The sequence below is a fragment of the Perognathus longimembris genome, chromosome 17 (genome assembly GCF_023159225.1).
Source record: "Perognathus longimembris pacificus isolate PPM17 chromosome 17, ASM2315922v1, whole genome shotgun sequence".
NCBI lineage: Eukaryota > Metazoa > Chordata > Mammalia > Rodentia > Heteromyidae > Perognathus > Perognathus longimembris.
The window spans coordinates 54,797,474-54,821,302 of NC_063177.1; the positions used below are offsets into that span (position 1 = coordinate 54,797,474).

At 63.2% G+C, this 23,829-nt stretch overlaps 2 protein-coding genes across 2 annotated transcripts; one reads left to right on the forward strand and one right to left on the reverse strand.

The window, feature by feature from the left end:
• Window positions 1-221: 221 nt before the first annotated feature.
• On the forward strand, window positions 222-15,902 carry Card14 (caspase recruitment domain family member 14). The gene is given in 18 exon segments (XM_048366902.1): window positions 222-227; window positions 285-308; window positions 1,092-1,217; window positions 1,646-1,795; window positions 2,980-3,108; window positions 4,833-4,975; window positions 5,087-5,178; window positions 7,863-7,926; window positions 8,126-8,330; window positions 9,902-10,028; window positions 10,253-10,438; window positions 10,441-10,462; window positions 10,732-10,792; window positions 11,205-11,316; window positions 12,902-13,075; window positions 14,194-14,315; window positions 14,791-14,906; window positions 15,625-15,902. Coding segments are annotated over 18 exon segments (2,052 nt in total). The 3' UTR covers window positions 15,818-15,902.
• An 856-nt stretch (window positions 15,903-16,758) lies between these two features.
• Window positions 16,759-23,817, reverse strand: Sgsh (N-sulfoglucosamine sulfohydrolase). Its single transcript, XM_048365097.1, is given in 13 exon segments — window positions 16,759-17,087; window positions 17,089-17,282; window positions 17,285-17,386; window positions 18,060-18,093; window positions 18,095-18,264; window positions 19,276-19,357; window positions 19,643-19,799; window positions 20,080-20,229; window positions 20,346-20,443; window positions 20,445-20,462; window positions 21,553-21,621; window positions 21,624-21,715; window positions 23,700-23,817. Coding segments are annotated over 13 exon segments (1,515 nt in total). The 5' UTR covers window positions 23,788-23,817; the 3' UTR covers window positions 16,759-16,826.
• Window positions 23,818-23,829: the final 12 nt, after the last annotated feature.

Below are 23,829 nucleotides of genomic sequence, written 5' to 3' on the forward strand. Positions count from 1 at the left end.
TGGCGGAGCACTGCGCGCGGAGCCGCAGCCTGGCCTTCCCTTTGCCCCGTCCTCCCGCGGGGTTCCTAGTGGACATCTTTTCCCATTCATCCTCCAGGCCACACTGGGTATCCGTTTCCATCCTGGGCTTCACACAGAGAACGCATAGAAATCGGTGCCCCTAATAATCCCCCCCCCCCCGCCGTGAGCCCTTCATACCTGTTTTGCAGGCTCTCGAGAACATGGAGGTTTCATTCGAGTTCGTTGAGCTGAGTTTTTGTCTCGCTTGGTTTTTGTGGTGATAGAGATCAGAGAGGCAGCGGAAGCGGGTGACGCAGCCGCAGTCAGCCCGGGGCGGGGCGGCCTCTGACCCGCACACAGGTCCGTCCTCGCCCGCGCCGCGAGGTGCTTCTGGCTGCACAGAGACCCACTACTGTGCTTCATTCCCTCGCTGGTCCGCTCACCCGGGCCGTCAGCAGAGCTCTGTTGCACAGCAGCAGCTCAGGGCCCAGACCAGACTGGGCAGAAGCCAGGCAAGGGGGCCAAGCCCAGGCCGGGTCAGGGGCTGGAGGGCCCAGGCTAGAACCTGGCATTCAGTCATGGGGAGGAGGAGGAGAGAGGGGACAGTGCGAGAAAACCTGGCAGCATGGAAGAAAATTTAGTTATTTATGCCAGTCCTGGGCCTTGAACTCCGGGCCTGATCACCGTCCCTGGCTTCCTTTTGCTCAAGGCTAGCACTCTGCCTCTTGAGCCACAGCGCCCCCTCTGGCCATTTTCTGTATATGTGGTGATGGGGAATTGAACCCACTACTTCATGTATGGGAGGCGAGCACTCTTGCCACTAGGCCATATTCCCAGCCCAAGAAAATATTTTTATGTTTCTGGACATTAAACTTTTTTAAGTTCTGCATGCAATAATGCAAGTTTTGCTGATTAATGTGATCAGCACTGCGATTCCATAGACACACATCTCAATCTGACCCTGAAGGAAGAGCCTCAGCCTGCCTTCCTTTGCCTCTAGAGCCCCCTCCCCCCTGGCTCTCTGCCTGCCCCTCCCCCGTCATCCGGGGCCTCAGCCACTGACCTGTGGGGTCCCGTCCCTCCCCGTGCAGTACCTGGAGGAGAAGGAACAGACCTTGCTGCAGTTCCAGAAGACGCAGGTGGACTGCGAGCTGTACAGAGAGAAGATGAGCACACTGCAGAGTCAAGTGGCCGAGCTGCAGAAGGAGCGGGACCAGGTAGCCGGGGACGCCGGCCGGGGCCCGGGCAGGCGCACAGGGCCACCTGTGCCCTCCACTGCCCGTGCCAGTGTCCGGGTGAGCCGGAGCACTGCTGGTTGAGGGCGTCCGCTTGCCCCCGCCCACCCTTAAAGGCAGACGCTTCCAGATCGCAGTCTGTGTGGGGCACACTGGTCCTGGGGCTTGAACTCAGGGCCTACCTGCTGTCCCTTAGCGTTCGCTCGCTCTGCTTTTATCCCGGACACAAGACATCAAGACAATCCACCCCACAGAGTGGGTGCTGGCTAAACCACCCCAGGTGTACGGGCACAGAAATGGATGGTTGTTTTTCATAGATAGCCCAATCAACAGTACAGTGCTTTTGGGGGGCTAAGAGCCCCCCCCCCCCGGCTCACCGTGCGCGCCCTGCCTTCCTGTCTCGGCGGCAGGCGTACGCGGCCAGGGACAGGGCGCAGATGGAGATTTCCCAGAGCCTGACAGATAAGGACTCCCTGCGCGGGAGAGTATTCGAGCTGACGGAGCAGGTGTGCGAGCTGCAAACCCAGCTGTGCAGGCTACAGCAAGAGCCCCCCGCAGGGGTGAGTATGGGGGTGGGGGTGGGGGCTGAGCCTGGGAGAGAGGCAGGCAAGGGCCTGGGCTGCTGCCGCCTCCTCTGAGCCCGCCAAGGTGTGACCCATCATGCCAGCCTCCGCTCTCACAGAAGGAGAGGCTGGGGGGGAGGGGCAGGCAGTGTTGGAAACCTCGTTTGGGGTCCTACAGATAGGGTGGGGCCTGGCACTTGGGGACCAGCGAGGTGCAGTAAGGCCCATAGGCCCGGGGGTGAGGGGAGGCGGTCAGGCCTCCCGCCCCACACAGGGCTGGCCCGGCCTCCAGCCTTCCTCCTCACTGCCTGGGGTTCCCCGGACTCAACTACCCGCAAACAAAAGAGGACGGGGAGAGGGGTGGGGGCTGGCCACACCCAAGTGCAAAGAACCCTGTAAGCCATTAGTTTTGAGTGCAGAATTAGGGGTGAATTGATTCTGCTCCTCATAGTTTATGTAGCGTGGTGTATAAAAATAGACGTGTGTGGGTTTTGTTGTTGTTGGTGGTGGTGGTGGTGGTGGTCATGGGGCTTGAACCCAGGGCCTGGGCGCTGTCCCTGAACTCTTCACCTCAGAGCTAGCGCTGTGCCACTTTGAGCCACAGCGCCACTTCTGGTTTTCTGGTGGTTAATGGAGATAAGAGACTCACAGACTGTCCTGGCCAGCTGGTTTTGAACCGCGATCCTCACATCTCAGCCCCCTGAGTAGCTGGGATGGCAGGCGTGAGCCACCGGTGCCCAGCATGTACATGTAGTTTTTACATACCATTTTTTTTTGTTTGCCATTACCAGGGTTTGAACTCAGAGCTCACCCGTGATCAATCGGCACTCTACCTGTTGAGCCCAACCTCCAGTCTGGCATTTTGCTGGTTATTTTGGAGATGGAGTCTTGTAGCCTTTTTTCCCTGGGGGTGGGGAGGGGGCCTCCAAACCCGATCCTTAGGTCTTAGCCTCCAGAGTAGATGTGCGCCACAGGCGCTAGCAAACGGCAATATACGTTCTCTACTAGGAGAAGTGAAAGGCTTCCCGGGTGAGCCAGCTCTGGGGCTGATGGGGTTCAGAGCTCAGAGGACAGGGGACACTCGGGGTGCTGTCCCGTGGCTTTGACGCTCAAGGCTGGCGCTCTGCACGTCTGGCCGGTCGGGCTTCCCGAGTGAAGAGCTGTCTGGCCATCTTCGGCAGCCCAGACGGGAAGCCAGGGCCAGGGAGCCCTGTCCGCGGGGGAAGCAGCGGCTGGTGCGGATGCACGCGGTTTGCCCGCAGAAGGATGGCGAGGGCGGCGGCCAGCTCAGCAGCCTCAGCTCCACAGAGGTACCCAGCCCCGCCCCTCCCCACACAGCCCGGAACATTCTCTATGGGGACTAAGGGCGCTGCGCCACCCTGTTCCCTGGGAGGAAGCCAGCACCCTGGAGGGTGAAAATCGATTTCCCGGTGGTTCTGGAGGAGGGAAGGGAATGGAGACGCCCCAGGGCCACACGCTGGGCTGCTCTTGGAGAGGCTGGTGACTCCTCTCAGTCCTCGGCTGGTGCTGGCAGGGCTTTGATCCTGGGCTCCATCTCCACCTGGTGTTTCCCCCCATGCTTCTGCCCCTTGTCCTCTTAGAAAGTACAGCAGTCAGCTTCCCATGACTGTGACAAAATGCCTGAGATAAGCCACTTAAAGAAGGAAAGATTTGAGGCTGGAAGTGTGGCTCCGTTGCTGGTGCCAATGAGTAAAAGCAGCGGGTACCGAGTTCAAGTCCTGGTCCCACACCTAACAACAACAACAAAAACAACAAGGAAAGATTCGGCCTGGTTCCATTGTATCACGCCTGTGATCCTAGCTACTCAGGAGGCTGAACTCCAACGAGCAAGGCTCAAAGCCAGCTTGGGCTTTGAGACTCTTATTTGTAACTGACTGGAAGGAGAGGTGTGGCTCAAGTGGTAGAGTGCCAGCCATCATGAAAAAGCTCAGGGACCACGCCTATGCCCTGAGTTCAAGTCCCAGCACAAGAAAGAAAAAAAGGAAGGATTTATTTTCAGTTCATGGTCCCTTGGCTTCACTGCTTTGAGCCAGTGGTTAGACAATGTCATAGCAGGAAGCACATGTGTATAGCAAAGCTGAGAGAGAAAGAGAGAGAGAGAGAGAGAAAGAGAGAGGCCCACAGAGAGTCAGAGACACGGAAAGAGATGGAGAGAGGGAGAGTCCGGGTCTTAATGCGTCTCCAGTGACCTGACTTGGTCCCAGCAGGTCCCCACTTCCCAAGAGCGCCACACACCGGTACACAGCCTTAGGGGACATTTTTTTTTTTTTTTTGGCCAGTCCTGGGCCTTGGACTCGGGGCCTGAGCACTGTCCCTGGCTTCTTCCCGCTCAAGGCTAGCACTCTGCCACTTGAGCCACAGCGCCGCTTCTGGCCATTTTCTGTATATGTGGTGCTGGGGAATTGAACCTAGGGCCTCGTGTATCCGAGGCAGGCACTCTTGCCACTAGGCTATATCCCCAGCCCCTCCTGGGGACATTTAAAAGGCAAACTACAATAGAAAGACTCTGATGGGACTAACGCCCACTCCAATCCAGTCTGGCTCCAGCATTGCTCAATTTCATTTGCAAAGATCCTAGTTTCCTAGGGTTGTGGGTGTCCATGAATTTTTTTTGGTGGGGGGGGCGTTCCTGGGAGGCAAGCTCACCAGGGTTTCTGGAATCTCAGGTCCTCAGTGTCTACTCCATCCTTTGGCAGAATACATGGGTCCCCCACAGAAGGTACCCGGTTCGGCATAGCGGGGCACACGGGCAGGTGTGGGGCCCCTGGCGCTCATCCTTCCTGGATGATCCCAGCTGTGTCCCCGCAGAGCAGCTTCGACTCGCCTGCTCCCTGACCTCTTGGAGAACTGAGGCGAAGCCGGGCATCTCCCAGAACCCCTGCGGGGGGGCGGGGGACACACATTCCCGGCCGAGCGCGACCCACGCAGTCCGCGGCAGGCGTTGGGTGGGCGCGGCGTCGGCGGTGGGCGCTCTCCTCTTCCCTCGCGCGTGCTCTGTGCGGCCGGCCCGCAGTCCCGGCTCTGGTGGGACCTGAGCGTCGCCTCCGGCCGTGAGCTGGCCGACAGCTTCCGCTCCAGCAGCCCCGTGCCCCCCAGCCAGCAGTCCCTGTACAAGCGGGTGACGGAGGACTTCTGGGAGGACCCCGAGTCTGTCAGGTAGTGTGTGGGGAGCCGCCGCTAGGCTCGGCCCACCTGGGCATGTCCAGAGCAGCTCCAGGGGCTCGAGGAGGGGACCGTGTGCGCAGGCCGGCTCTCGGTGCTTTGCAGCCCCTTCCCAGACATCCTGGAGGTGGACCCAGGGCTGTCTCTAGGAGCCAAGGATGACCTAGGCCTGGATTATGAGATCCTAGACAGGACCGGTGAGTAGGACTACCCTACCAGAGCCTCTTCCACCCCCCCCCCCCATGGCTGGCAGAGTGGGCAGGGGCAACAGCAGCCTGGGACTGGCGGGGTGCAAACGAGACAGCCCGGGGAAGGCTCCAAGGACCAAGGGGACAGCGGTCAACTTGACCTGTGCCCTCGGCCTTGACCTCAGCACCTGGGAAAACGCAGGCTACTTGGTGTCCCAAGTCCAGACCCACACGTCCACCCCCGAGCCTCTCCCTCCTGTGCTTGGGGCACACTGGGTCTGCAGGGGGACCGCCACAGCCGGTGTGGGTGCCCAGTTGTTTCTGGCAGAGACATGGGGCGCAGACTGGCACCCATCAGCTGGGAGCAGCTCTCCTTGGCCGGGATAGTCCCTTTGGTCCAAGTGCATGGCCTTTCCCTCCTCGGCTCCCACCCGGAGTTCACCTCACGGCCGCCAGGGGGCACCAGCGCGTCACACTGTTCTGCCGAGGGTTGTCAATGTATTTGTTTATGCGTTTGTTTGTTTGTTTAGTGCTGGTCTTCAGGGCCTAGGAGGGGCCCCTGGGCTTTTTTTTTTTTTTTTTTTGCTCAAGGCTAGCACTTTACCCCTCAACCCTAACTCCACTTTGGTCTTTCTTAGTGGCTAATTGGAGATAGGAGGATCTCAGCTGGAAGCCAGTGACTCAAGCCCGCAATGCAGGAGGCTGAGGCCAGAAGAGCAGGAATCAAAGCCAGCTCAGGCAGGAAAGTCCTGGAGAGTCTTAGCTCCAATTCACCATCAGAAAAAGCGGAAGTGGAGTTGTGGCTCAAGGTGGTAGAGCAAAGTGTTTCACTGGCTTTCCTGCCTGGGCTGGCTTTGAACACCATCCTCACATCTCAGCCTCCTGGGTAGCTAGGATGACAGGTGTGAGCCACTGCTACCCAGCCTAGACTCATTTTAATTTGTGACACTTACAAGTCGAGAGCATCCACCCAAAGGCAAACCTACCCTAGACGTGAGGCCAAGGACAGAGAAGCCTGCTCCTCTCAATGTTCCTTCTCTTGGGATTCTGTCTCATATGCTCAGCGTAACTGCCTTCAACGCTCATTTGGCTTTTCCCACCCCCCCTCCCCCAGTCCTGGACTTGGAATTCAGGGCCTCATGATGGTGGCTTGGCTGGTATTCTACTGCTTGAGCTACATCACCAGCCTCGTTTTGTTGTTGTTGTTGTTGTTGGGTTTTTTTTGTTTTTGTTTTTGTTTTGTCAGTCGTGGGGCTTGAACTCTAGGCCTGGGTGCTGTCCCTGAGCTCTTCAGCTCAAGGCTAGGCACTCTACCACTTGAGCCACAGTGCCACTTCCGGTTTTCTGGTGATTAACTGGAGATGAGAGTCTCATGGTCTTTTCCTTCCCTGGGCTGGCTTTGAACTGCAACCCTCAGGTCTCAGCTTCCTGAGCAGCTAGGATGACAGCCGTGAGCCACCGGTGCCCAGCTTCACTTGGTTTGGAATGGAATCACAAGTGGGTTTGTTGCTTATAGCAAGTAGTCCTTAAGCCTGGATGATTTCTTGCGAGCCGTTCACAAGTGAGGCACAGCTGCAAATTAAAAATGCCATCACAGCTGGGCACTGGTGGCCCACGCCTATAATCAGGGCTACTCAGGAGGCTGAGATCTGAGGATCACAGTTTGAAGCCAGTCTGGGCAGAAATGTCAGTGAGACCCTTATCTCTAATTAATCACACACAAAAAAAGCCAGAAGTGGCGCTGTGGCTCAAGTGGTAGAGTGCTAGCCTTGAGCACAGAAAGGTTCAGGGACAGAGCCCAGGCCCTGAGTTCAAGCCCCAGGACCGGTGGGGATGGGGAGCGGAGAGGAGATCAAGGAAAGTGCCCAGGCCCCGGGGCTGGCACAAAAATTAAATAAAATGCCACAACACTGGGCATGGTAACCCATGACACCTGTAATCCGGCACTCAGGAGGCTGAGATAGGAAGATCACAAGTTTGGGACCAGCCTGAGCTACATAGTGAGGCCCTATCTTAAAGGAAGAGAGAGAGAGGAAGAGGAAGTGAGAGGGAGAGAGAGGTGGCGACACGCTAGTGTTTGGGAAGCCCTGGAGGCTCTGGGGAGCGTTGGCTTAGACCTGCCGCGGCCGGCTGTCCACTGACCAGCGAGCGCCGGTAACTGCTGGCGTGTGGCGTGCAGGCCAGGGCTACCGCACATTTGATTTGGGGTTTGTTTTTTAATGAAATGTTTTCTGTATTAGCGGAGTGTGTGTGTGTGTGTGCGCGCGCGTGTGTGCGTGTGTGTGTGGTGTGTGCGCATGCATGCACGGTACTGGGGGTTGACCTAGGGCCTGTGAACTAGGGCCAGGCGGACACTCAGCCCCAGTAACAGATATGATTATTAAATGAATCTGGAATCTGGAAATGTAGACTCCCGGTGACATCTCCCCGTCTTTCACGTTGTTGGAGACTTGTTCAAATATCAGGAGACGCCATGGCCCATTCTCACTAGTGACTGGGACCCTGGGAGCGGTGACCCCCAGAGTCTGAGCAGAGAGAAGGCCAGGTGGGCGGGGCCGAGGCCGGGTGGGCGTGACCCGAGGCCAGGTGGGCGGGGCCGAGGCCGGGTGGGCGGGGCCGAGGCTGTCCCGGCTGAGCAGGGTCAGCAGCAGGGTGACCTCAAGCGTTGGCCACCGCTCCCTGCTTTCTCCCAGAACTCCCCCAGCCAGAGGGCAGCAGCCTGCAGAGGTCTGCCAGGAACTTGGACGTCCCAGAAAGGTGAGCGGTGACGGGGCCCCCTCCACCACTGGGGAACCAGAGCAGAGTGTGACAGTGTCCCGGCCCCACGGGGAGAGGACAGCTTTTCTGAGAGGGCAGAGCCCTGGCTAGGGGAAGACCCCACCCTGCTGGGGGCGGAGGGGGCGGAGGGGGCGGTGGAGCCATGGCCTGGCGGCCTCCGGCCCTGGCAGCTCCGGAGCTGGTCACCTTGCTGTCCTCGGCAGTGCCCCTGTCCGGCCCGCAAGACCTCGAGCCAGGTCACGGTGCTGGCGTTCCAGGGGGCCGCGCTGCTCCAGCAGGTGGGCGTCATCGGGGGGAACCTCACCGGCATCTTCATCCACCGCGTCACACCCGGCTCCGCCGCCGATGGCACGGCCTTGCGCCCTGGCACCCAGATCGTGATGGTGAGTAGCTGCACCGGGACTCGGCAGCCACCAGACCCCCAGGGGCCGCAGGGAAGCGCCACAGCCACCTATGGAAGAGGGGGGTGTGGCGAGGAGGGGGAACCTTGATCTGCAACCCGGGAGCTGGGAAGGCCGAACATGCCAGGAAGATGGACCACATGGAGAAGGCTGCTGGAATGCCAGGTCCTTCCTTCCTTCCTTCCTTCCTTCCTTCCTTCCTTCCTTCCTTCCTTCCTTCCTTCCTCCCTCCCTCCCTCCCTCCCTCCCTCTCTCCTTCCCTCCCTCCCTCCTTCCCTCTTTCCCTTCCTTCCCTCCTTCCTTCCTGCCTTCCCTCTTTCTTCTGTTTATCTCCCTCCCCCTTTTTGGTGCCAGTACTGGAACTTGAACTCAGAGCCTGGGTCCCTTAACATTTTCTGCTCCAAGTTGGCATTCTGCCACCAGAGCCATAGCTCCATTTCTGGCTTAAGAAGAAAGGACATGAAGTGGGCGCCAGTGGCTCACATTCTAAGTCCCAGCTGCTCAGGAGGCTGAGATGTGAGGATCACAGTTTGAAGCCAGACTGGGCAGGAAAGCCCACAAGACGCATATCTCTAATTAACCACCCAAAGCTGAAAGTGACGGAGTTAAGGGAAAGGGCTTATTTCCTATAACATTTAAGGAAGATGAAGGAAGGGTTAGGTTGGGAGAGAGAGGAGAGAATGTTGAAAGGGGTGATATTGGTCAAGATACATAGTGTTCATAAACTGCTTTGTTGAATGGCAATTCCTTTGTACAGTTACTTAAAGATAGGTGTTTTTTTTTTTTTTTTTTTTTGCCAGTTCTAGGGCTTGGACTCAGGGCCTGAGCACTGTCCCTGGCTTCTTTTTGCTCAAGGCTAACACTCTTCTACTTGAGCCACAGCGCCCCTTCTGGCCGTTTTCCATATATGTGGTGCTGGGGAATCGAACCCAGGGTTTCATATATATGAGGCAAGCGCTCTTGCCACTAGGCCACATTCCCAGCCCTCGTGTCTTACTTTTATGGTGTTATGAAAGTACATAGCCTCCTAAACCTAACACAGGGGATGAGAGGAGTGGGCGGTGCCAGCCTGCGTGGGTGGGCACGCTGTCACTGTGCGGAGGATGACATGGGCCATGTGACACGGCTCGGGAGCGCCCCGTGGCCATAGACAGGCCAGCCCCAAATGTGAACAGTCCCAGGGCTGAGAAATCTTGATCTGGAATGATCTAGAATATTCTAGAACCGAGTTCAGTTCTCCAAAAAGGGAAGTGCCTCTCTCAAAGAACCTGTACTGAGCTGTGGGCGGGGGAGGGGGGGGAAGGTTGGTCGATGGCCTGCGATGTACAGCTGGAAGATGCTGATTGTCTGCCCCCCCCCCCAGTAGCCGGTGAGGAGGTCTCTGTCACTGCGTGGGGGGGAGGGTTCGGGGGGGGGCTTGGGAGGGCGGTGGTGTCTCTGCAGGGTTGCACCGTGCCTGCCTCCACCCCCTGCGCCCCCCTCCAGCATTCCTGAGCTCAGGCTGCTTGCAGCACGAGCCCCCCCCCACCCCCGCCCCCTGCGTGTGCCCTCAGGTGGACCACGAGGCCGCAGAGCCCTCGTTCAAGGCCACCCTGGAGAACACCACCCTGGAGCAGGCGGCCCGGCTCCTCCAGAGGGTGACCGGCTTCTGCTGCCTTTCTGTGAAGGTCAACACGGAGGGTACGGCCGCCAACCTGTCCCGTGACCTCGGGCCCCCACTCCTGACCTCGGGCCCTGGCCTCTGCCCCATGACTGGTACCCGGGCTTACTCAGAGCCAGAGGCGGCCCGGCTGGGCTCCCCCCGCGACCCACGCCTCCCCCACGCCCCCCGCAGCCCCGGGGCCGGGGCGTCCACGCCGTCCCCGTGGGTGGGCACGCGGGTCCCTCAGGGTCTGGTTCGCCAGGTTACAGGAAGCTGGTCCAGGACCTGGAAGCCAAGGTGGTGACCTCAGGAGACTCCTTCTACATCCGGGTCAACCTGGCCCTGCAGGGGCGCGGGGAGGGGGAGCTGCGGGCGCGCTGCAAGGACACACTGCACGTCACCGACACCCTGTTCGGGGGCCGCGGCTGCTGGCTCGCCCACCGCCTGGACCCACCATCCCCAACTACCCCCGGTGAGACCCCGGGCCGCCCGGCTCGCGCCCGGAACCGGGGTGGGGGGCCCACGTTCTCTAGGAGAACAACCACAGTCGCTGCTGGACACCTAGGGGCTGGGTAATGCGTGCTCTGACTCCCACACAGGACCTGGGGTTTCTAGAACCTTCTAGGCCAGGAGCCAGGGCGGGCTCCGGCTCCCGCAGGCCCCCCCCCCCCGCCCCGGACAGCTGGGAAGGGCGCCAGCCGCTCCCCCCTCCCCCATCGCCATCCCCCTCCGTCCTCACAGGGCCCAGCAGCAGCTTCTCACCCTCCTCCAGGACGTGACCCAGAGGACCCCAGCACGCAAGGTGAGCGCTGGAGGCAGGCCCCGGCCTCCCGGGGGGACTGGGGCGCCAGCCGGGGGGGGGCCACCCCAACAGGGCAGTGCCGGTCCCCGCCAAGCCCGCGCTGGCCCCTGGGAAGGACGCACAAACACCCCAGGTCCCCCCGCGGAGCAGGCGCCATGCTGTGTGGCCTTGCTGGGTCCCCTTCTGGGGCTCAGCTCCCTGCTCTCTCTTCCTCGGGGCTCTGGGCCTCGTGCGGGGAGGGGGCTGCTCCTCCCTCCACCTGGAGGCTGGCTCCCCCCCTCTGGCCAGGGCAGCTGGTGCGCTGTGGCCCCCTGGTGGTGCTGACAGGAATGGGGTTGTTTCTGGGCCGGTGGGGTACCTGGCCCACACCTCCTCCTCGGCCCTTTCCCCTCCCCTCGCTCCCTCCCCGCAGTCTTCCGGGGGACCCCAGAAGCTGGTCCGCATTGTCGGTGTGGACGGAGCCAAGGCCAGCCCTCTGAGTCCGTCCCTGGAGGAGAGCCAGAGAGACACGGACAGCAGGGAAGGTGAGGCCTGGCTCCAACGCGTTAGGGCTTGGGGGGCATGCTGGGTAGGTTAGGACTTGGGGGGCGTGCTGGGTAGGTTAGGGCGTGGGGGGGCTGGGGGGGCGTGCTGGGTAGGTTAGGACTTGGGGGGCGTGCTGGGTAGGTTAGGGCGTGGGGGGGCGTGCTGGGTAGGTTAGGGCTGGGGGGCGTGCTGGGTAGGTTAGGGCTGGGGGGGCGTGCTGGGTAGGTTAGGGCGTGGGGGGGCGTGCTGGGTAGGTTAGGGCTTGGGGGGCATGCTGGGTAGGTTAGGGTGTGGGGGGGCGTGCTGGGTAGGTTAGGGCGTGGGGGGGCGTGCTGGGTAGGTTAGGGCGTGGGGGGGCGTGCTGGGTAGGTTAGGGCGTGGGGGGGCGTGCTGGGTAGGTTAGGGCGTGGGGGGGGCGTGCTGGGTAGGTTAGGGCTTGGGGGACTGGGGGGGCTTGCTGGGTAGGTTAGGGTGTGGGGGGGCGTGCTGGGTAGGTTAGGGTGTGGGGGGCGTGCTGGGTAGGTTAGGGCGTGGGGGGGCGTGCTGGGTAGGTTAGGGCGTGGGGGGGCGTGCTGGGTAGGTTAGGGCTGGGGGGCGTGCTGGGTAGGTTAGGGCTTGGGGGACTGGGGGGGCGTGCTGGGTAGGTTAGGGCTGGGGGGGCGTGCTGGGTAGGTTAGGGCTGGGGGGGTGTGCTGGGTAGGTTAGGGCTGGGGGGGCGTGCTGGGTAGGTTAGGGCTTGGGGGACTGGGGGGGCGTGCTGGGTAGGTTAGGGCTGGGGGGGCGTGCTGGGTAGGTTAGGGCTGGGGGTGTGTGCTGGGTAGGTTAGGGCGTGGGGGGGTGTGCTGGGTAGGTTAGGGCTGGGGGGGTGTGCTGGGTAGGTTAGGGCGTGGGGGGGCGTGCTGGGTAGGTTAGGGCGGGGGGGGGCGTGCTGGGTAGGTTAGGGCGTGGGGGTCGTGCTGGGTAGTTGGCATGGTCAGGGTGGTGCCAGGATAATTTTGTTGGGAGAGGAGATTGGTATTGGGGTTTGAACTCAAGGCCCTGAGCTGGCTGGGCAGGTGCTCTGCCACTGGAACCTCGTGTGTGTGTGTGTGTGTGTGTGTGCGCGCGCACGCGCGCGTGTGCCAGTCCTGGGGCTTGAGCTCAGGCCCTGGGCGCTGTCCCCGAGCTTCCTTTGCTCAGGGCTAGCACTCTTCTGCTTGAGCCACAGCTCTACTTCCAGCTGTTTCGGTAATTTAGTGGAAAAAAAGAGTCTCACCAATTTTCCTGCCTGGGCTGGCTTTGAACCTCCATCTTCAGATCTCAGCCTCCTGAGTAGCCAAGATTGTAGGCGTGAGCCACCTGCACCTAGCTAGCTCCGGCTCCCTTTATTCTCCTTTGGAACAAACAAGGAAAATAGGATTTAGTCGGCGTCCCCAGGAGCCCGGAGCTGTGCCCTCGGGTGTGAGGGCCTCCCTTGGCGTACGCCCTGGGCTGTTCCGGGGGATAGGCTGCGGCCGCTGGCCCTGTCCACCCTCCTGTCCAGTGGGGGGGGGGCACGGGGCTGTGGCAGCCTGGACTGCGAGCTCACACTCCTCCCCCACCCAGACCACTCCAGCACCTGCTTCTGGGCCGAGAGCTGCTTCACCCTGGCCCCCTACACACCTGTGCACCCCCACAGGCCCACCCGGGCCCAGCCGGTGCTCATTGTGCCCAGGATCGTCGGGAAGATCCTGAGCAAAAAGCTGTGTCTCCTTCAAGGGTTTAAGATGTGCCCCGCAGGTGGGTGCCGGGCAGCGGCGAGGCCCCGCCAGAGGCCTTATCTGCTGGGGGGAGTGGGGGGAGCCGTGAGCCCCCCCAAAACAAAGGGCCGCCGACTGCCGGGGACTGGGTGTAAATAGCAGAAGTGATTGTCTCGCAGTTCTGCGGGGCGGATCTGTCCCCAGGACACTGGCAGAGCGAAGCCTGCCGACTCTGGGGTGAACCCTCCCTAGCCTAGTCCAGCACTGGGGGTGCCATGGAGCCTTAAGGGTCCTTGGCTCGTGGCTGCGTGGCTCCTTCTCGGCCTTGACCACAGGTGGCCCCTTCTGAGCGGCTCTCTCCAACACAAGTCTCCCCTGCCAGGAAGCCAGTGATTGGATTGAGAGCCCGAGCTAGTTCAGGGTCCAGACAGCCCAGGGGAGCAGACAGTCCAGGGGTGGACAGTCTAGGTGGACATTCCGGGGATGGACAGTCCTGGGTGGACAGTCTAGGTGGGCAGTCCAGGGGTGGACAGTCCTGGGTGGACAGTCTAGGTGGACAGTCCAGGGGTGGACAGTCCGGGGTGGACAGTTCTGGGTGGAAAGTCTGGGGGTGGATAGTCCTGGGTGGACAGTCTAGGTGGACAGTCCAGGGGTGGACAGTCTAGGTGGACAGTCTGGGGGTGGACAGTCTAGGTGGACAGTCTGGGGGTGGACAGTCCGGGGTGGACAGTCTAGGTATACAGTCCAGGGGTGGACAGTCTAGGTGGACAGTCTGGGGGTGGACAGTCCTAGGTGGACAGTCCAGGGGTGGACAGTTCTGGGTGGAAAGTCTGGGGGTGGACAGTCCTGGGTGGACAGTCTAGGTGGACAGTCTGGGGTGGACAGTCTAGGTGGACAGTCCAGGGGTGGACAGTCTAGGTGGACAGTCCGGGGTGGACAGTCCGGGGGTGGACAGTCTAGGTGGACAGTCCGGGGTGGACAGTCCGGGGTGGACAGTCCGGGGTGGACAGTCCAGGGCACCCGGCAGCAAGAGCAGAGCCTGCTGTTACAGTGGCCGCAGCAGGAGGGCTGGGCCGGAGCTGAGCCGGCCGGGTCCTCAGGGGGTTGGCCCTCAGCACCGGCTCTCTCGAGACCCCTGGACCCCACTATCACCTCCAGAGCACCTGAGCCAGGAGCAGTACGAGGCCTGGAGCCAGAGAGGGGACATCATCCAGGAGGGAGAGGCGTGCGGGGGCCGGAGCTGGGTGACGCGCCGGGCCGTGGAGGCCCTCATGGAGGCGGTAGGGGCGGGCTGGAGGGCTGCCCTGGGGGAGGCCTTGGGGAGCCCCCCTAGGGCCCAGGACACCCGGCTCGATGCTCAGTGGGACAGGCACAGGAAGGAGACCACGCCCCGTGCCTGCTCTCCAGGGGGCTCCCGGGCTTCACTCCCTGAGCCCCCAATCTCTGGGTGCAAGAGCGGCTTAGTGAATAGCTGCTCATGGCGACACTTCGATGCCCGGAGGCTTCCGTACCCTTCCCAGCAGCGGGGAGCGCAGCCTCCGCCCGCCCCCGGCCCGCTGGCCCTGTGGTTCCCGGGGCCCGCACCCCATGTGGTGGTGTCCCTCTGTCCCGGGGACCCTTGCGCGCACAGCACCACGCTCGGGGTGGAACGTCTCCCCCATCCGTTACCCGGCGCTGTCCACGGCATCCTGCCCGCCCCCCCCCCGGACCTCGCCTTTGGCCCACAAGCCTCACTTGCTTCTCTCCCCCCAAAAGAATACCCATGCCCTCCTGGATGTGCGACTGGACAGCATTAACGTCCTGCACGGGATGGACATCTTCCCCATCGTCGTCCATGTCTCGGTCAGGGAGAAGACCGCGAAGAAACTCAAGTAGGTGCACACCGGGGGCGGGCAGTGGGGTTCAGACCAACATCTGAGCTGCCTGGAGCCAGGGCCTGTTCCCAGAGAGCCCCCCCGACCCCACCCGACCCCAGGCCTGCTCCCACAGAGCCCCCCGACCCCGGGCCTGCTCCCACAGAGCCCCCCGAGCCCGCCCGACCCCGGGCCTGCTCCCACAGAGCCCCCCGACCCCGCCTGACCCCGGGCCTGCTCCCACAGAGCCCCCCGACCCCGCCCGACCCCAGGCCTGCTCCCACAGAGCCCCTGACCCCGGGCCTGCTCCCACAGAGCCCCCCGACCCCGGGCCTGCTCCCACAGAGCACCCAAGCCTGGGCCTGTGTCCCCTGAGCCTTCAGCGGGAGCTTTGTGGTTTCCTGGACTCGCACTGCTCTGGCCCCGAACAGGCTAACAGCAGGGTCCACAGGACCCGCCTCCACCAGGGAGATGTGAACAGGCTAACAGCAGTGTCCACAGGGCCTGCCTCCACCAGGGAGACGTGAACAGGGTAACAGCAGCGTCCACAGGGCCTGCCTCCATCAGGGAGATGTCACTTGGGGCTGGGTCCGCTTGGGGTCCACAGCTCGGGGTGTTCTTGCAGGGCTGTGACCCGAGCCTCTGGTCTGAGCTCTGTGCTGGGCAGCGGGGGTGGCCGCGGCCCCGGTCGGCCTCACGCGTCCCGAGCCTGCTATCTGTCATGGCCGCCCTGCAGGAAGGGGCTGCAGCGGCTGGCCACGTCGGAGGAGCAGCTCCTGGAGGCGGCCCGGCAGGAGGACGGAGAGCTGGACAGAGCGCCCTGCCCGTACAGCAGCCTGGCCCCCGACAGCTGGAGCGACGTGGACAGCCTGCTCGGCTGCGTCCGCCTGGCCATCGCAGACGAGCAGAAGAAGGCGGTGTGGAGGTAGCAGGGCCCGCCGTGAACACGGCTCGCCGTGGATGGTCACGCGGAAGCTCGCCGCGCTGCTCCCTCTGCCGCCGGCCGCCCACCCCTCCCCCAGCCTGGGAACGGCCGCCATCCAGCCCGGACCCCGATCTCCACACGCGACGGCTCGGCACGCGCCTGATCGCATCCTGCGGTGCCTGTCACAGCTCCAGGCAGCAGAGGGGGCTTTCCAGCCCGCGGACAGGGACCCCGCCCACGTCACGGCCCCGGGGGGCCCCGGGGGACCTCAGATCCTCTGGATGAGACGCCGGTGGGTTCCTGGACACGCAGGGCTGTGAGGGCGAGGCGCCATGGGCGGGGCCGGGGAGCTTTGAGGGGAGAACCGCTCCCCTCGCCCCTTCTTGGGGGCCAGTATCTTCAACCCAGGCCACAGAGCCACTCGGGTGCAGCTTGGCCATGGTCCCCTCCCCCCTCCCAAGCAAACCGGCCTTCACAGAGGCCTCTCGGGGGGCCCCCGAACCAGAAGGTCCCAGAATTCAGGTCGCCAGGATCACAAATGTATTGTACTGAAATGAAAAGCTCTGGTACCACGGGGGCCCGTGGTCTGCCTCCTCCCCATCCCCGCGACAGGGGGGAGGGCAAGGGAGGGGGCAGGGCCGGTGTGAACGAGGTGCTGGTGTCCTGTGAAAAGGTGGACCGCTGTCACACCCTCAGCAAGACCACAGCCTCAGCTCGCCGCCGCCCAGCGCCCCGGAAAACGCTCCCGGGCAGGCCCGAGGTCCGGGCAAAGCCTTTCCCTAGGGACCAAGGGTTGGCGAAAGCGGCCACTGCCCGGGGGGGGGACTGGGGGGCTGGGGGACGTCCCGGGCTCCTTGGGGGCTGGGAACACGCAGACCAGAGGGGACCCGAGTCTCTGCCTCCTCGTCTAAAAAGACCCCACGCCCACTCTGCAAGCAGGAGCTGGGGTTCCCCCCCCCGCCCCGTCCTGAGCCTCCTGTGCCGGGACCCGGCCCTCGGGGCGGGGTGGGCGGTCACAGCTCGTTGTGGAGGGGCCGGCAGCGCGGGGACGGCCTGTCCTCCAGGACGCCGTCCGGCGCGCACACCCAGGGGTCGTGGGTCTCCCACTGCCACTTGGCCAGCTGCGCGCGCAGCAGCTCCAGCACGGGCGCGAAGGGCGGCTCGGCGGCCAGGTTCCGGGTCTCGCGGGGGTCCCGGCGGTCGTCGTAGAGCTCCCAGCGCGCGCGGTAGTAGTAGCGGTGGAGGTCCTTGTACCAGCGCGTGGGCCGGCCGGCCCGCCGTGCGGTTCAGGAGGTCCTGGAAGGTGGGCGAGACGTACAAGTCCTGGTCGATGGGGAAGGGCATCTTGAAGTGCAGGTTGTGCACCAGGCGGAAGTGGCGGTGGTACACCGAGCGCATGGGGTAGGACATGGTGACCTCGTGGTGGCTCTGGCTGCCGAACACGGTGGCCCAGGCGGGCTCGGCCTCCGCGCCGGCAGGAGGGACCGGCCCGTGAGCCGGACGGTCTTGGAGCCAAAGATGGCGTAGCTGGGGTAGGGGATGGAGAACCAATCCAGGATGGTGGGGGTGAGGTCTGAAAAGAAACGGTCATCAGCCAGCACCCGTGGGGCCCAGAGCCACATCTGCGCCACTCCGGGACCCCAACGCCAGACGGCTGGCGAGGGGGGGTGCTCTGGCCCGGGCCTGGCGTGGTGGACTGGCCACCGCCGAGCCAGAGACCACTGGCGGTTTTCACCGTGTGCCCAGAGACCCTGGCTGCTAAGACTCGGGGTCTTCAAAACCCCTGCAAACTCGAAGTGCCCCAGGGACGGAGGGCTTGCCCCTTCACGCGACCCCAGCCACAGAGCCCCTGAGCTCAGAGTCTGGGGCCAAAGAAGTGGATTCTGAGCAAGGAGGAACCACGCTCACAGCCCAGTCGGCCTGCTAGAAGCTCTGCCAGGCAGTGGGCAGGGCAGGGAGAGGGGGGACACGTACCCCAGTCTTCCACAGTTCCTGCACCTATAGTTGTGTGTGTGTGTGTGTGTGTGTGTGTGTGTTACAGAGTGATCCAACCCCATGCCTTCTTAGAGATGCACCAGGCCAGGAAGGGCAAGGCCCCCAGGAAGGCGGGGTCGGGGCAGTGGTTCTGAGGGGAGAGCTTGCCGGTGCTGTGCCCGCCCTCCCCCGTGGCCGGCCCCCAGGGCGTCGCGCTCAGTCTCCGGCCCGGGGGGACGCCGTGCCCGTCCTTGCGGGGGGCGGAGGCGTACCTAGGAGGCTCACGTAGGCCTCGCTGACCTGGCCCCCAGCGCCGCGGGTGCTCTGGAGAGGACACCAGCAGGGGCTCGGCGGTGCCGGGGCGGTACAGGTTGGTCCTCCCGCTGGGGAAGGGGATCCCGTTGTCTGACGTGAACATGACCAGCGTGTCGTTCAGGACCCCAGCACTGCTCAGCTCCTGGAGGACCAGTCCAATCCCTGGGGGGTGGGGGGTGGGGGTGGGGGTGGGGGAGAGGCGTCAGCCACTCAGGCCTGCTTACCGTCCCGTCACCTAGCCACTGGACTCCGTGCACCTCAAAGCACCCTGTGGATCTTCCTGCCAGCCCAACCAACTCCCAGCGCCCCCCACCCCCGTCCGGAGCTCCAGGGCGCTGCTGGTCCCTCCCTCAGCTCCGCCATCGTGCCCCAGAAGCTGCCGCTGCCCCCTACCCCCCACCCCAAGGCTTTCTGTGCGCTTTGTCACATCAAGTCCAAACCCTGAGGTGGACAGACAGCTTGGGAAGATGCTGAGGACGGCATCTTTCCCATGCCCACCCCCGGCCCCCTCTTAGTCACCACACCAACAGGGACATGGTGAACGGTCCCCAAAGGCACGTGTGCTGGTACTTCTAAGTCTGCAGCGGTAAGATCCGGAACTTGGGGTGGGATCATTCTGAACTCCCCAAGGGGGCCATGTGTCAAGTGCCAAGGTGAGGGCGCCCTGAAGAAGGGGGTACACGTGGCAAAGACCTGACGGGAAGCTGGCTGCAGCCGTGTGCACACATGCCAAGGGAGGCCGAGCCTCCCAGCCTAGAGGCCGAAGAGGCAGGCAAGGTCTTCCCTCCAGACCCCCCGGCCTCCAGACAGCGAGAGGAAGCTTCCTGCTGGCTTAGGCCCCAGCGCCAACCACAGACATCGACGCGCCTCTCAAGTTCTATGTCGGTAAATCTCGACACAACCCCTCACCTGACGCAGGCCCGTGGCTCAGGAGTGCTGGAGACTTCCTAAGTTCTGGAGTACCGGGGGGACCTGGCCTGGCCCAGGAGCAGTTCTGTAGCATAGCTTGGCCACCCACAAGACAGGGCTGCCGCGTCTGGCCAGCTCCGCTCAGCCCAGTGTAAGCCCGCCACGCCGAACCTCGCTTACGCCTGCGGCAGGTGGCTAAGCCCAACCCCGGAGAGAGACCCTGGACCCAGGCCAGGGGGGAGCGGCCCGGTCCCTGGAACCCACCTTGGTCCATCCTGCCGATGGTAGTATACTGGGCAGCCAGGTCAGCTCGGGCTGCCGGTGTGTCCGGGATAAAGTATGGCACCTGGGGAGGGCACGGGGGTGGGAAGTCAGACTTCAAAGGAGAGAGGGGCCTGGGGAACTTGGGTAGGAGGCAGCGTGCTGGCCTTCTCAGGCCGGCCAGAGCACCTGCGCTCTGAAAGCCCCTCTCTGCAGCCCCGTGGGGGGCCCCCCCGGGGCCCACTGAGTCCCGGGGTCTCCCCTCTTACACACGTTCTGTGGGCCAGGGCTGCGGGCTGTGGCAAGGGCAGGGGCCTGGGTTGGGGCTGGTGGACATCTCGGAAGCGTGGCCAGGGCCCCCTCCTCCTACCAGCACGTCCTGAGGATCGTAGGTCTGGGGTGTCCAGTCCGGGATGTGCCCCATGCCACTCTCCCCGTTTCCAAACTTCTCACAGAAGGCTCCGTACTGGGGCTGGGAGTGCCCGCAGCGGTGGGGGTCGTGGAAGGCCACGTAGAGGAAGAAGGGCCTGGGTGCGGGGGAGGGGCCCGCGTCAGGGTCGGGAAGGTCACCTGGACCCTCTGGCCCAGAGAGCCCCATTCTTTAGGCAGGAGCCTGTTCTCAGCGTGGCCCACTCCCGTCTATCTGAAGCTCATCCAGCTTTCCTCACTGCCTCCACGTCCCCAAGTCCCCTCCTCTTCTGCCTGTACTGGCTGGAGCATCCGGAACCTCCTCCCTGCCCTCCGTCTCAGCCGTCCCGGGACTCCTGAGCCGGACTCCCGGGTGGGAGGCGCCGGGGCTCCGCGCACCTGTCGTCCTGGGTCTGCAGGAATCTCCGCACTAGCAGCTTGATCCTGGTGATGTTCCGCCCCACCTGGAGCACGGAGCCGTTCTCCTCCGTGTACGCGAAGTCGAACGGGTACACGGCCTCCGGCCCCACGTGCTTCTTCCCGATGATGCTGCGGGCGAGCGAGAGACCCCTTCTCACCTTGAGCCCCAGGACTGAGCTTCCCTTCCGGCTCCGAGCAGGCCAGGCCGGGGGGGGGGGGGGCCGGCACCCCCGCCCCACCCCCACCCCTGCCTCACCTGTGCGCACGCGGCCTGGCTGAGCAGCAGCGGCAGGCTCCGCACCTTGTCGAAGGAGCTGAAGTGGTGCACGTCCTGGTGCAGGCCCGTACATGCCGTTCTGGTGCTGCAGACGGGAAGGAGTCTGTGAGGGGGGGGCCTGTCCCCCCCACCCGCCTCGGCTCCAGGTCCTCCTTTCCTGCCATCGCTGGGCACTTGAACTCGGGGCCTGAGTGCTTCCCAGAGCGTTTTCACTCAAGACCAGTAGTTTACCACCTGAGCTGGTAGCTCCCGTCTGTGATCCTAGCTACTCCGGAGGCTAAGAGCATGAGGGTTATGGTTGGAAGCCAGCCCAGGGAAGAAAGTCCATGAGACGCTTCCTCTCCAAGTAACCATTCAAAAAGCCAGAAGCAGAGTCGTGGTTCAAGAGGCAAAGTGCTAAGCCTTGAGCAGAGAAGCTGAGGGATAGAGCCAGGGCCGTGAGTTCGAGTCTCACCCAGTTCAGGCATAAAGAAATAGTAAAATGAAGGAAGCTCTGATGTAACTATGCCCGGAATAAGCCTTGAAGAGCTCAGTGAAACAACCAGTTACCAAGGGGTAAACACGTATGATTGTAGTCAGAGAGGGAGGTCCCTGGAGCAGTCAGACTCAGAGACAAAGCAGAATGGGGCTCCTGGAGGCAGGAGCGGGGTGGGGGGGGGTCATGGTTTAATGGGTGCAGAAGATGGAAATTGGAGATAAACTGGGGCTGACAGCCCTGTGAACGTGCTGAATACCAGGCCCTGATGCACTTCAAAGTGGCGAAGATAACACCTCCATGCTACCTATGCTCCACAATAATAATAATCATAATAATAACCAACAATGCCTTAGCAACATAGCTCTGGTCTCGGGCTGAGACATAAGGTGACAAAGGCTGTTGTACAATGGGTGTGCAAGCATGTCACCCCACAAAGCCATGCTCAGTGGGTGCCCATGATGACTCTGTGACATCCTACAGCCCACTCCATTGCATGGGGAAACTGAGGCCACGGAGAAGGACCGTACGTGCCCAACGCAACAGAGAGTAGCAGAGAGCTCTGCTGAGCGGTGGGGAGTCAGAAACCCTCATCGGTCCTGGAGACCGCTGGCCCCCAGCGGTGTGAGGGAGGGAGGGAGGGGCCTGCCCCTCCCCTCCGCTCCCCCTCCCCCCTGGGGGGGGGGGAGGAGAGCCTCACCTGGGGCAGGCCGGTGAGCAGGCAGGCACGGCTGGGCGAGCAGCTGCTGACGGAGGTGAAGGCGTCTCCGGGAAGACGAGGCTGCGCCGGGCCAGGGCGTCCAGGTGAGGGGTGGAGATGGCACTGTTGTTGTACGCACCGCTCTCGAAGCCTCCATCGTCCGCTGGGGAAGGCGGAGACAGAAGGCGCGGGCTGGGATCGAGAGGCGCGGCCCGGCACCGGGGGCCCACGCCGGGACCCTGCTCCGCGTGAGGCTGGCCACGGACCTGGCGGATTTCCCCATGCCACCCCGTGAGGTAAGCGGGGCCTGAGAGGAGAGGGGGGCGCGGTGCCCGCAAGCACACACAGCTGGGCCCCAGGTAGCGGGCGAGGCTTCTCAGCTCACACCAGCTTCTTCCCCCCTCCCAGCACAGTGGGCCAGGCCCCCTCCCCCCTCCCAGCACAGTGGGCCAGGCTCCCTCCCCCCTCCCAGCACAGTGGGCCAGGCCCCCTCCCCCCCTCCCAGTACAGTGGGCCTGGCCCCCTCCCCCCTCCCAGCACAGTGGCCAGGCCCCTCCCCCCCTCCCAGCACAGTGGGCCAGGCTCCCTCCCCCCTCCCAGCACAGTGGGCCAGGCCCCCTCCCCCCTCCCAGTTACAGTGGGCCAGGCCCCCTCCCCCCTCCCAGTACAGTGGGCCAGGCCCCCTCCCCCCCCAGTACAGTGGGCCAGGCCCCCTCCCCCCTCCCAGCACAGTGGGCCAGGCCCCTCCCCCCTCCCGGTACAGTGGGCCAGGCCCCCTCCCCCCTCCCGGTACAGTGGGCCAGGCCCCCTTCCCCGCCCTCCCCCACAGAAACTGCAGGAACTCCCAGAGCAGCACTGCCTCCTGCCCCCTCTCAGGCAGTGAATGTTTACAGAGGGACGGGCAGCCTCAAGTTGGGCCACTGTTCCCCACCCTGCTGGATCCACCCGGCTCATGACCACAGAGCCGGCTGGTGGGTGGGGTGCTGCAGTGCTGCCGTCCGGGGTGCGTCCGGCAGCAGGCCAGAGCTAAATCTACTCGGGTGTCTCAGCACTTGGCTCTGGCCCTGCCATGCATGGAACTGTATCTTCCCAGAATTTGTATGCTGGGGTCTTTTCTGAAGGTCCAGTGAGGCCGTAAGGGCGGGGCTGGACCTCAGAGCACCGTGGCTTTCCCCAGCTCCTGGAGGAAACCGTGGAGGGGGCCATTTGCAAGCCAAGCGGCCTCACCAGACCCCACCTTGTCTTCATCTCCAGAAATGTGAGGCCCAGTCCGTGGCTCTTTGTTATAACGGCCTAAGCTAAGACAGGGGCTGCGTGTCTTGGGCTCTGGAAACTTCTAGCACTCATCCTGTTCTGAGCAGGATCTGGAAAGATCTGGAAGGATGGGAAGATTCTCACTAGGGCCCCTGGAAGTTGGGGAGTGGTGGTGACAGGCGAGCTGTTTATGTTACAATTAGCTAACGCTGCCCAGAGACCACAAAGTTAATCAGAAAGTGTGGGTCTGGCAGAGGTCCAGACCTCAAAAGGGGTGGCTGGTCACGAGCCCAGCCGGCTCTGTCACCTAGACAGGAAGTCTTGTGAACATCGGGGCGCATGAAGAACTTGGAGTTTCTGAGAAAGGGTGGGGAAGAGGGTGGGTGGGTGGTGGAGCCTGGGAGCCACTGAGCTGCTCTGGAGATTTGGAAACAGGGGGAGGAGAGCACCCTGGCCCCCCTCTGGGAACGCCTCCAGCCCCTCTTCTGGCCCCTCGAGGCTCTGGGGATCCCTGACTGCAAAGCCACCAGGCCTGCTGGGGTGGGGGCCAGAGGGTCGTTCAGGAGCGATGGGCTGAGGATGCAGGGTCAGCCCGGGAGGGCGCTGGGGAAGGGAATGGGGGAGATCGGGGGGGTGGGGGAGACCTCCCAACCTCCCATCACCCCTGCAGACCCCCCAACCTCCCATCACCCCCTGCAGACCCCCCCAACCTCCCATCACCCCTGCAGACCCCCCCAACCTCCCCATCACCCCTGCAGACTCCGCCAACCACCCAGAGCCTGAAGGGAGACCGGAGAGAACCCGCGCCGGGGCCAGCCGGGAGCACGGGAGGGGAGCGGCCACTTCCGGGACAACATCCGGCGGGCGTGGGGGGCCGTGCGGGGCGCACTCACCGAGGATCAGCAGCGCGTTCCGGCGGCGCGCCCGGCAGAGCCCCAGCGCCAGCAGCAGCGCGCAGCAGGCGAGTCCCGGGCCGCGCATGGCCGCGGCGCGCCGGCCAGGGCCCCCGGCTCCGGCTCCGGC